We start from the raw sequence: 12,658 nt of genomic DNA on the forward strand, positions 1-12,658 counted from the left end.
TTTTTATTCCCAGTTTGGAGCGCTGGGTGCGGCTCATGGAGGGAACAGACTAAAGCCCATCTGCTGAGGCACAAAACGGATTTAGCAAGACAAGCGTGGGAGCTGAGCAAGTAAAATCTCAGTCATTCTAGCAATTACCCTACTTACTTTGCACTTCCCATGATCAGCTGGCCGGTCTGTTCCCTAGAACAACCGGGGATTGTGGGGTTTCTTGCTGGTAGTTGCAGTTTTTCCTCTGCAGCTCAAGCAAATTCATTCTCTTCTGTACATATCCCCCTGCTCTGTAGCCAGGCACACGTGCCAGGCAGTCTGCTGGGGGCTTCCCTGGAACTTTCCTCCCAGGCTTTTATTTTTTTCTGGGAGAGTTCTAGTTAGCTTGATCTTTCACCTGACCCAGCAGAGCTTAGCAAAATTCATCCAGCCTCTAGTTAGGCAAAACACAGCAGCCTCAGCAAGGAGTCATCTCTTGAGTATTCTCATTTCATGCTTTAACAGACATAACACCTGTGCCACTTCTCCATTCCATACACAAGATACTTGTGCACACCCCTAAACAGCAGAGAGCTCCCAGCCAAGGCTCACCACACTGATTAGACAGCAGGTCCACTGAATACAAATAAAAGACACAGTCAACTTGTGCAAACTCAAGACAGTAAGTACAGGACGTCAACACAATTCCATACACATCCTTAGGTATATTTTATCTGGATATGAAATTCAAAACACAAGTGTTGTAAATTGAAGTCTCCTTCCTTTATCTGCTCTAAGTGTATCTCAGCTGAGGCTATGAGAAAAAGTATATTAAAACAGAAAAATAAGACACTGGTTTCTTCCATATCAGAAATAGTGAATAATGTTTGAAAGATTAATTCATAACTGCAGCTCCACTCAGTGCTATTCAGTTGTGCACTATTCAGTGCCTCTATCAGAGAATCACAGACTATAAAAATCACTATATTTTAAAGTAATTTCTGAGAGCCAAGACGGAAAGGGCATTTTTCAGTTTGGAAGATTTAGTATTTTTTGGTATTTTATAATCACTGTATTAGCTTTTAGAGAACAAAAATCAAATCTTTTATATATGTGCATATATATATGTATATAAAAAGTCCACCATCTGTAAAAACATAAAGATTCAACAGATCTTTACTTTTTCTATACTCTTTTCCTCCACTAGCATCAAGCAGGATTTTAACTTTATGGCTAATATAACAACTTTGATAGATGTATTTAAATAGATTTCAAGTCAGGTAGACTCAAAAAACCAAAGGAATCATCGTGGTAATTTCACACAGCTTCCAGTATGATACCAGCCACAGTATATTCTAAAACATTTCCTGCATTGAACCCATTCAAGTGATGAGAAATGCATAGCTGATAAACCTAGATATTGCTATTCAGCAGACTAAGGAGATAATTTCATTCATCCAGATATTTTAATCCTTATCAGTGGAGCTTTGGTTGTAGTAATTCACAAAAGATAATGACTGCAACTCAACTTTCGCTTTCCAGTAATTAAAATTTAGTCCTCTATATTACAAGCTCTCTTCTGTCCTGCTGATGTGAGAGTGGTTAACTACTGTTGTAGTTATTTAACTGCAATAACTTATTATTAAACAATCAGGGTGATCTACTTTGTTTGGATACATCAGCTTTCTTTGCTAGCTACTTGCCACCATAATACTGTTTCCAACACGCAACTTTCAGGAAGGCTGCAAAAGGAATAAAAGCTTGCATCTCATATTTTACTGCTAGAAATCCTCAATCCAGATCTTATCTCTCTGCTTCTGACAGGAGGGATGGAATCTGGACAGGGCTGGTAAATGTAAAAACTGAAGACCAGAGCATTTACACCGAGGTAATGCGATCTCCATATCTTCACACACTATGTTTTACTAATTGCTAACTTCCCAGGCCCAGCCATAGGCATACAAGCACTTGAATTTCAAGCCTCTACACTCAGAACAGCATTTACTGAAAAGCTGTCTCAAGGCTGTTCCTTGAAATCTACCCAGAACTCCAGCAGAAACAACTAGCAACAGCTCACTCATTTAAGAGACTTTTAAAAGAAAAGCAAAAATATAAGCCAGAATGCCACACTAGTCTAAAATAACCCACAAGCGCCTTCAAAATACTTGACAGGACTCATCTATTGGAAAGTAACATAGTGGAGTTATGGAATTCAAACTTTCTGATGTTCACAAGTGTGTGGAGAAGAAGGGGGAATGCTTGTTCATTGCATCAGACACTCTTTGAACAGGTACAAAGGCCACAGAAATGTGAATCTTTGTAGCTGTATACTTAAAGCTATATTTAGACAATGATCTAAGTGTTCAATATAATTTTTTTTAGTGGTAGCAGTGTTTCATAACAACACTTCAACTATCTTACTGAAGCCATTAATGCATTTTCTTTGACACTTGTTAGCAAAAGATTTTCTTTGTACCCTTTAACATGATCCTATTCATTTTTATTGCTGTGAGACAAAGAAAAATCAAGAGTTTCTTATATATCTAAGATGGCTGTTTCACAACAACTCATCACAGCCATTTTCCTTAAGCTGTGACATAAGGATCACTCCTGCATAATAGACACGAGCTGGTGCTGTAAGGAGACTACCAGTTCCCTGTAGGAGTCAGAGAAGCAGCTGAACCAGTCTGTCAAGATAAAAGCTATGATAATTAGCAAGGACATTGCCATTTGAATCTGAACAGGATTCCTGGGGCTGGAAGTGTGTTNAGAAGCCTCATTAATCATTGCTATGTTTTCTTGTGTGAAGTTACCCAGGTCCTGACTATCAGGAAACAGTTCTCTCCTCTGGGAAGTGAAGCCAAGGTGCTCTCTTGTAAGGCCCAGCTGCATTCCAGTTAAAGGCCAGAAACACAGGAAGTCTCAGATAATGTAAAATTCAAGGAAGGGTGCAGTTACAGCACGTGGTACAATCACCCATTTTCTGCTTGAACAGTTTCTAGCTGGGACTGCACATGCATATTTTTCACTGAAAGCTAAGATATTTAACATGCAATTTTTGTTCAGCATGTAAGGAAAGAAATTTGTTTACTTCTATTACAGAAAAACCATCTTAATATGGAGGCAACAAGCTTAATATTCAAATATGAGAAGTGCTTAATTTTCTTTCCTTGAAAGATGACCATTTTGCTGGTTTGACATGCCTGTCATAATTAAAAAAATATATGAAATAAACTTTACAGTATCCAGGTCCTTACACTGTCATTACCATATTGTCTGGGGTACCATTAGGGGAGGGATTTCATAAGCATGCCTGTCTTTCACAAGACAGTTTCCAGACACAGAGAACTCTCTTGTGAATCATACAACAGATGACTCTTACCACAGTAATTTATTTCTTAAAAATCTAGTTTATTGCACTTGTCTCAAAGCACAAACAAAACCAAAAACCTAAATACAGAAATAAAAGTAAAAAAATCCATCCTAATTTTATTTAAGCTATCCTAAAAAGTAATCTGATAAGAGCTCTTGACATCAATTTAATATTAATGACCATAGCAAGGAACAGTATTATACAGTAAATAAACAACTAGCAAGCTCAAACCATTACTAAGATGACTTTGAAAAATGTAATACAAAAGTGTCACTATTAAATAATGCCATTGTATTTGAGCATCCGGTGCTTGGCAGGGCACAGAGAAGTACTCGTGTCCTTTCTCCAAAGTGATTGACTCAGGAGCTGCCACAAGATACTTTTAAGCTGAATTTCAGCTTCTTTAGGGTCCTCAAGACACCAAGCTATGCTTGCATAAAACATACTGGGTTACTTCACAAGCTGATTCCATTACCATCCACTGCCAGACAGGCTAAAAAAACCCTGTGGGGTAATCTCTGTATACAGATGAACAAGAAAGAAGCGAACATATCATCTGTAAAAGGGAAACAAATCTGTCCTCCCTGTAAGACTGAGATCAGGCTGAGAACTCACAGCCAATATCACAAGTGCTACTAAAAAAAAGGTGACATAACTTGGTTCTCTCTCCACTGATTCACATTCTCACCTTGCACCATGTTTGTTCCAAGTTTAGTGCAGTACACGCATGAACTGTTCTGAAAGAGAACAGAGGTTCAAAAGAAAACACATCCTTTTCCGTGTGTATTAAGTTCTCAAAACAGAAACATCCCCACTTGACAACTCTTGGCCTTTTCTGAAGCTGGCTCTTTTACAGTATTGGTTAACAGCTGCTTAAAACATTCTGATGATTTATAAGCTTAGAACAAACACAAAATAACTCCTCTGCCTACATAGTGAACTCATGTTCTCTCATCTATAGTTCTATTGCTTAAAAAAGATGAGGTATCTTTCAAAGAAGATTTAGTATAAAGAAAAATAAACTGCAATTATTAACTTAAGTTACTTCCCAGTTCATCACATACTCCTGCTGCAACCTCTGTTAAATATAAGACACTTCAAAATTTAGCTAACATAGCTAAAAATCAGAATATTGTTAAGTATTTTCTCACAATATCACAATTTTTAACGGGATATATAGGTAATTCTATCTATTACCACTTTTTCTCTTAATACATCTAAGTTTGGTACTCAAAACAATATGAGTCCAAATGTTAAAGCACTGGCTGGAGGCACAAATACAGCACAACAGGAATTATGAAAGCTGCCTTTACATTCCTGCTTTGTACTACAAACCCAAGAAGCGACCTCTTCTTATTCCAGACTTGGACTTACCCCCAAAAATCTGTCAGCTTCCTGATGGCTATGGAAATGGGTGGAAGTCCCCCTGATATCAGGTGTAATCCAAACTTCTCCCTTGTGAATGAAGCCAAATTATGAACAAAATTTCAAGAAATGGAAAGTTAGTATAGCCTTGTAAATATTCATGTGGAAATGGATCAAACTAAGTTAATTTCAACACCAATACTGTGTAATCATGATGTTCTCAAATCTTACTAAGAAATACTTCACCATATTTTCTTCCATGCTGCAAGGAAAAATAATTCTAAATGTATGTACAACAGTCAGAGAGCAATCCCATCAGTTTGGAGTTCCAAGTACAAGAAGAAATTGAGAAATGCTTAGTGTTTCTGCTGTAGAGAAATATTTAATGCAACAGAATTCCTTCTCAAAATCAGTACATTAGTGTGCATGCTGTTGTGAAGTAGTCACTTCCACTGCTAGTAAGATTAACTTAAGGGTTATATTTCCAAAGGAGCTTCTACAGTAATACAGTATAACAATTGCAGTATGCCACATCTAAAGAGTCTCCCAAAAGATAATGTAACAAACATCAGAACTCACAGCTTGGGGGCTATTTAACAGGTCAGTTTTTCAATACAAAAGTGCTAATATCACAGGTCCAATATGAGTGGCTTTTAGATCCAATATTCTGTACATACATCACAGAAATTCTGTCCTGTTTTTTTCACTGCTTCACGAGCTTGAGAGACTTCATATCACTTCCCATTCATCTTCAAAATCATCAGGGTGAAGCAGAACAGAAGTGTCATTATTTTTCTGCAAACTATGGGAATGGCTAAAGGTCTTAGTGAGGCGCTGGAGCAGGGATCCTGAAGTACTGATTGCCCACAGATCATCTAGAGGGGTCACTGCAAAGCAGAAATTATCCATCTTTTAATTAAGGCAGCAGGTTCCAATTATAAACATTAAATAAATATTTGTATCTGTTTTCCTAATTATACACAGAGAAGGTTTTTACTAATGTGATAAAAGCACCCTCGGTGAAGCTCTCACAGAGCATGCAGCTCTCCCTGCATATGGTCCAGCCCGAGCACCATCAGGGAGAAGTCAAAGCAGACATCACAATGTTTTGGACAGACTCTCACGCAGAACCAACTTGCCTGTTAAGCGTGAGACATTCCCAGGAATCTTCTTCCAGTAGTCTCCTGCAGGATTCTTGTCAGTAATGCCGTACCGACGAGCTACATCTCCATTGGGACACCGTGCCCAAACGGTCCTTGTACTTATGGCCAGCTGGCAAGCCTGCAAACCTACAGAGATTTGGACACAAAGAGGGAAAAAATCACAGCCTTTCCTGGGTACTAAATATACTTGCAGAAAAATTCACTAAGAGCAGACGTCAAGACCGTAATAGTTTTATATACTCTTATATGAAGCACTGGTGACCAAAAAAGCTTTTTAATTGCAGAGTATGTATTCTGTATCTATTGGCCACACTGTGGATACATTTTATTATGTGGCCACAGCCACAAGCAACATCCAGTTAGAGGACCTTTGGAGCCTCCACTGTATGTTACTATCACATGGGGAATAATCCAACGGTTACAATCTTGTCTAAAAATGGTGACTATTACAGATATTGTGGACTTTTTCTTCGCCTCTTCACAAGTACTCTGCGACTAAGTGCCATGTGTTTATGCAGTGACAAATCTTTAAAAAGCAGACAGCGTCAACACACAGTTATTTAGAAAGAAACACCTAAAATTCAGTTTTGTTTACAGGCAAGGCAAAAGTGTAACTACCTAATCCACAACACATCCAGCATTCAGGATTAGTAGAGAGATGTGCAAAATAGCATTAGGTTTTTGTTACCCACATCTACATAGTAACCCCGTGTGATACCACATTTAAATACAAAACTTTCCATGGCAAAATAGTTTCCTACTGCTTAGGAATTCTGCTTTAGTTCTATTTGAAAGGGAATTGTACCACTTATTAATTCAGTGGCAGCAGCCTAAAAGCCATTGACCTTCTCCCAGTTAACTACTTAGCGTTTTTAAGTAAAACCAAGGTTCTCTTTAAAAGATAACCCTTATCAAACACTTGACTGCCAGAAAAAATATTTTATTTAAGCATTACTATTCAATTTAAAAAGTAACAAGAAAAAAATCTAAACACAACAAAACCTGAGAAAATGGCAGAAACAACAAGGAACTGATGCGTTAATTTTTACCTGGTACATGTTCCCAGTCAGTGCCTACAGGCATTTCATCTGTAATTCCAACTCGCACATGGACATTCCATTTGCTATCAATTGCCCACAACATCTGATCATTTGGACTTGAATGAATGCTGACCAAGTTGATTCCTACTGGCTATAAAAATTAAGCACAGTATTTAAACTTTGAACTACTGCATCTTTGTACTATTGTATCACTTGTTCTTCACAAAAGTACACATCCACAGTAAAATATTGACCAGATACTAAAGACAGGGAGCAATCTAACTGATATTGTATATGTTACTGTACAAGATTATTAATTTTCCAAGAAGTCAATCCCTTTCTAAATAGAAAGGAATATGAATGAATGTCACTCAATTACTGATAATGATATTCAATGTTCAGTATTCAAGTCTAATAATGTTAATATTTGCTTACCCACTGCTGTTCCAATCAAATATGTTTCAATTGAAAGTTGGAGGGAACTCTTCCAATGAAATGCACAAAGTAGAGTGTTTTCCTCCTACCTTCCTGAAGGTTTCCTAACATAACTAACTTTGCACTTTATTTCTAAGCATATACAAGCAGTACAATTTGTTACAGTCTAAATGGTTCCTCTTTGCAATGAAATGGTGATCTGTCTTCTTCCCTGTACTCCATTCTATAGGAATACAACCATGGAACTCGCTGCAGACCACTGCAGCACTGGAGCAGCCACACCTGCAGGAGAGGATCCACAACACTACCTGTTGGCAAATACAAGTGAAACACACTTCCCATTCTGCTCCCAGGCACGTCCTTACTCCATCTGCTTCTACGGAGATTTGCCTCAACTACTGTTCAAAATCAGTGTCACTGACATCAAAACGATGGTGATTTTGTAGCAAAATATATCAGCCAACAGGTTTGGATGTTTGCAAATATCCTGCAAAACATGTTCTTCAAATAAAACACAGACAAAAACAAACAAAAAACTTTTTCTCCACATCAGCCTAATAAAGGCACTGCAGAAGACACTAAGATGCCCTGAAACACATCTCCTCACAAAACAACACTGAATTCCCTGCTTTAGCCTCACAGGCAAAAGGTGAATTTCCACTGTGATAAGCAGAAGAGCAAACAGCAATTTGCATGTACAATCCTAGGAATACAGAAGCATAATCTGCATGTATGTGTGTGTATATATATATATATAAGGACACAACCCAGTCCCAGATGGGCCTTCTGTGTACACACAGTTATCTGCTTTGGTTTTGCTTTTAAAATTCTGGTGCTGACATGTGTCTGACCTAGGTATAACCAAGTTTGACTTGCATCACCAAATCAATCCTGTCTATTCAGGTTTTAAGGCCTTCAACAGACTATCTTCTCATGTTTTTGTTCTCATTAGGTATTTGCCCTCCATTGGAAGCTTCAGGCTGTAGAGGCTTGATCAATTGTTTACCTCTGCTCACGGTAAATTTACAGTGGCTGCAGTTTGAACACTTACAAGTAAAGCCACTAATTGTCTTGAAAAGCACTAACTACATAGAATACATAGCTGTCTGGCTACTTTCAAACTGGTATTAAACTAAAAACCCCAAAACAACAAACCACACCAAAAACCTCCAAACATATTCAAACCCAAATCACAGTAAAACCAAAACCCTCCAAAACACCACACAATTTTCCCCTCTGGGCTTTCTGCCCTTTCACTGGAAGTGCTCCTTAGTCCTGGACCTGTTTCTGTTTCTCCCCTCCATTTCTTCTCTGCTTCTTTCTACAGCTACTTTGGCTCTCACTCTCTATTTCTCCCTGCTCACTTCCCCACACCACTGCCATGGAGTGGTGCCTCACTTCTATGCTGCTTTCAGCTGCATCACATGCCTCTCCATATTTCTGCTTTTGCAGTCCCATGTTTTCTAGTAAGGAAGTTGTGCAGTTATTACCTTATGCAGGCTGAAGCACTGCACTACCAGGAGACCTTTGCCTTTTATATTTTTTTTCAAATTTTATTTTATATTTTCAAATCCACTTATCTCCTTCTCCTTACCATGTTCTTCTAACAATCACCTCCTTCCTCAGATTTAGGATTTTCTGCCCCATCTCCTCCATACCATGAATTGCCTATGCCCTGCAGTACACTTCATGTTCCAACCAGGGGCCTTCACAAATTGTACCCAACAGCTTAGTGTGACTTTTGCTGCTGAACTGTTGGGATTTGTGCACTTTGCCCTCCACTGTCCTATGTCAGGATCCCACTGTTCTCTTCCTCTGTCATTTGTCTAGAAAAGAATTCTCTGAGAAAGAACTGGAGGAGTATTTCCATCCAAAATGACTTACTGAGTGCTTATACCTAGTACCTAAGTCTGTGTATTACTACAGGTTTACAGGCTGTGGAGGCTAAGAAAAGCAGACAAAACACCCCAAAGGAGTGCCATGAAAGGAGCTGCATGAATCTCAACTAGGTTGCTTCTGATACCACTGCAGGCTCAAATATACTTAGAGAAATTACTTCTCCCCTATTCTGCAGCACCAACACATCTAAGAAACAAATGGCAATCATGAAATTCAAAGTAATGTGTCTACAAGCTTGGCCAAAAATTCTTCTCATTCTTTGCTTCCCTAAGTGAACTCTCTGGGTATTTCACCTCCAGCTTCTCTTCCTTCTTCAGGCTACTTAGCTCTTCCTGATAAACTTGCACCAATAAAACAATCCTGTTACTCTCACTGTGAGAGATTCAGCCAATTCACCTCCACCCCCCGCAGCGCTTTCTGCTGTGAAACAGCCAATGAAGGGCAGAACGGACAGGACAGATACTGCCATCATTATTATGTACACCAGCTTTTGGCACAAACCAGGGACAAGACATTGGAAACAAGTACAGGCAATTCTTAGAGCCTGTTGCAGAGATCTGACCTCTGTTGTTTTGGTTTTTCTTACCCAGAAAGCCACCATCTACACCAAAAAGGTGTTCTCATGGCTAACATAGTAAGGTGGATAAAATTAATTTAACATTTTCTTGACATAATGTGCCATTTTTTGGAACAATCATGCTGACATTATCTCAGATATCCGCTAGTTTCACTAAGTTTGAATTACCATAAGCATGCTTTAAGTGTTTTATAACCTATGTAACAAGAAAGTCTCTACAGCTGCACTTAAAGGTTAAATGCAGTTCTCTCATAGCAGTAAAGAGAGAGATCTGTGCAAATTCATAAATCTGCTGATAACATTCCTGAGGTTGATAACCATGAAGATTAATAAATTATCTTAGCATAGCCTTTTCTCAGCTGGTTTAACTTCCAACAGGATCCATGAGATTGATATACCTTGACTGTAAAACATGTTCTATTTGTAATTTATTGAAGAATCTGGAATTTTAAAGAGCCTCACACCAATCTCTCAGCTATCCTCCTCTAATACTGACACACAAAACTCTGCTTTTATCCACATTTATCCACAATACTCAACGCTGAGAGAGATCATCATGTTATGGATCATTAATGGATCCAGTGTTATGTGATAAAAAATGGTGGAACATTGCTTTCCTTTTACTTCGGGTGCCAAAAATTTCTAAACTCTAAAAATCTCAAGAGTCTGACTGTTTTAGCCAAGAAGAAAAGACAGATCCACCTGCCCTCTGGTCTTGTGCATTGGCTACAAACACCCCAGTCGCTCTCTGTCTTTTGATATGAAGGATTTCCCATCACAACCATGGACTGCAACACATATATTGCCAACTATGTACTTTTCAACACTAAAACTACATACTAAGAGCTGTGAATATCTTTGTTGTCTGCTACAAATAAAAGCAACAAAAAAGAACTTGCTAGTACCCACACATCTCATAAGAAAACAATGTTGATAAAATGAAGTAAACTAAAAGGAATCACTTAACCGGCAAATTCTTAAATGATATCAAGAAACAGTGTCTACGCTAAACATATTTATCAAGTTGTCCATTAGCTTTATAATTCTGTGCAAATAATTTCCTGTGTTTCTGCAAACCACAGAGAGACAAGGCTCGGTGTAAGGATTTCATTTGAAAAATAGTATCGCACAAAATCCAAAGTAAAAACTAACACACTCCCCCTCCCACGTCCCCTGACATCCTACCCAGAAGTTTTGTCTTACTGATCACAGCTGAACCCAAATCCCAATGGTTCAACTTCCTTGTCAAGGAAGAAAAGACAAACATACACAAAAAAGCACCAGAACATTTTCCACGTCACTTTTCAGGAGCAGAGAGTCCATGTACCAGACAACCTCCACTATCTCTGTTCTGCTGCAAATATCCAGGATAAGGAAGACTAAACAAAACATTATCGATCTGTCCAAGCCCAATCCTTTTTAGAATGAGTTGGTGGCTACATGCAACACAAATGTCCTCCTTGCCTTCACCTGGTCCAGCCCAGGCCATAAGAAGGTCACATCAGAGATACTTCTCACACTGTTGAGCCTTATGTGTGTATCACACTAATCTGACTATTTTCATGACTAACAGCATCAAGACCCTATTAACATGAATAACAAACAAAGAATTTAACTTAGAGAGGCCCTCCCTTAATATATGCCTATTTCTATATTATTATCTGAGGTCTACTTGAATGAAGGTTGTAAAGCACTTTCAGCATTAGCTTGCTAAATTAAGTGCTGCTTTTTTCTCTGCAGAGAAGTTCAAGGCAATATACAGGAGCAGGAAAGATCAATCTATGTTTGGTCTTCCCTCAATGCCACGTGTTCTTCAGTAATGCTGGCATTAAACTGTCAGAAAAACATTATTATTTACTGTCTGAAAAAATGGAGCATTATTTTCCTCAGAAGCCTCAGAAAAACCAACATCACCCTTTCCCCCACTTTCTGCCTTTAGTGAATAAAGGGACAAAGGCCTTATTTGGGTATCTCCAATTAAGGAGATATCTATTGTGCTATCTATGGCTAGCTCAATCAGGAGGAAAAAGCAAAGCTGAAGAGTAAATTCCTTGACCTCTGCCCTCTGTTATCTCTAAATTTTTTATTTCTGCATTTTTTCATGAACAAACATGGGAAAGACAACAACATACGGCATCAAATCATGGAAAAGATCAAACCAAACCAATGCAACTATTCAACATGATAAAGCTCAACAGAACCATAAAATACGTTTAAAATATTTAGTACAACTGTTCCTTACAAGCAATTAAAAAAATAATTAAAATTTCATGCAACCACATTAAAGATTGTACAAACTACAGATCTAGTCAGCTTTGCCCACTTGTCTTCTAGTCACAGTCTTATAACTAAGACTATAAACTGTAGTGTAGGAGATAAGCTGCCTGTAATTCCCAGTACAGGTATTTCTAATAATTTATTTATTTCTATAATTTAGCACTAGGTAATAAAAACCTTGTGCAAGCAAAGCTCTGAGTAACTTTTACTTTTTTTATAAACACACCTAAGGAGCACCAGTGAAACACCCTCTATGGGTGGCTAAGCCAGTAAAGTGCACCTCTTTATTGTTTAAAACTTAAATACTTTACCAAGGAAAGCAAAGCATTTATTTTAACTTCAGCCTCAGCTCTGCTTTGCTAAGGCAGTTTTAACCAGTTATTGATCTGTTGCTTTTTCTGCCATTTTGCTTTTTGTTTGTTCACGTTCCTTAATAAGTTTGTGATGAAAACACCACACACCTCTGACAGTGACAGAAATCCCCATTTCACTACTGCTCTGGTTTACGAACAGATGAATAAACTTCACGTGTTACAATTCATTTAAATAACTACTGGAA

General features: G+C 38.2%; 1 protein-coding gene across 4 annotated transcripts in view; it reads right to left on the reverse strand.

Moving 5' to 3' along the window:
* Positions 1-3,366: 3,366 nt before the first annotated feature.
* TECPR2 (tectonin beta-propeller repeat containing 2) overlaps positions 3,367-12,658 on the reverse strand; it is a 43,839-nt gene continuing 34,547 nt past the window's right edge. For 2 of the 4 annotated variants that reach the window (XM_017807437.1, XM_017807436.1), the window contains 3 exons: positions 6,921-7,062; positions 5,848-5,997; positions 3,367-5,595 (listed from right to left, as the gene is read on the reverse strand). In XM_017807437.1, the coding sequence (XP_017662926.1) occupies positions 5,438-5,595; positions 5,848-5,997; positions 6,921-7,062 (450 nt within the window). In that variant the 3' untranslated portion in view covers positions 3,367-5,437. The remainder of the gene's footprint in view (positions 5,596-5,847; positions 5,998-6,920; positions 7,063-12,658) is intronic. The other 2 variants (XR_001873573.1, XR_001873574.1) reach the window with 2 other exon arrangements.

Source organism: Lepidothrix coronata, unplaced genomic scaffold, assembly GCF_001604755.1.
Source record: "Lepidothrix coronata isolate B3197 unplaced genomic scaffold, Lepidothrix_coronata-1.0 Scaffold19, whole genome shotgun sequence".
NCBI lineage: Eukaryota > Metazoa > Chordata > Aves > Passeriformes > Pipridae > Lepidothrix > Lepidothrix coronata.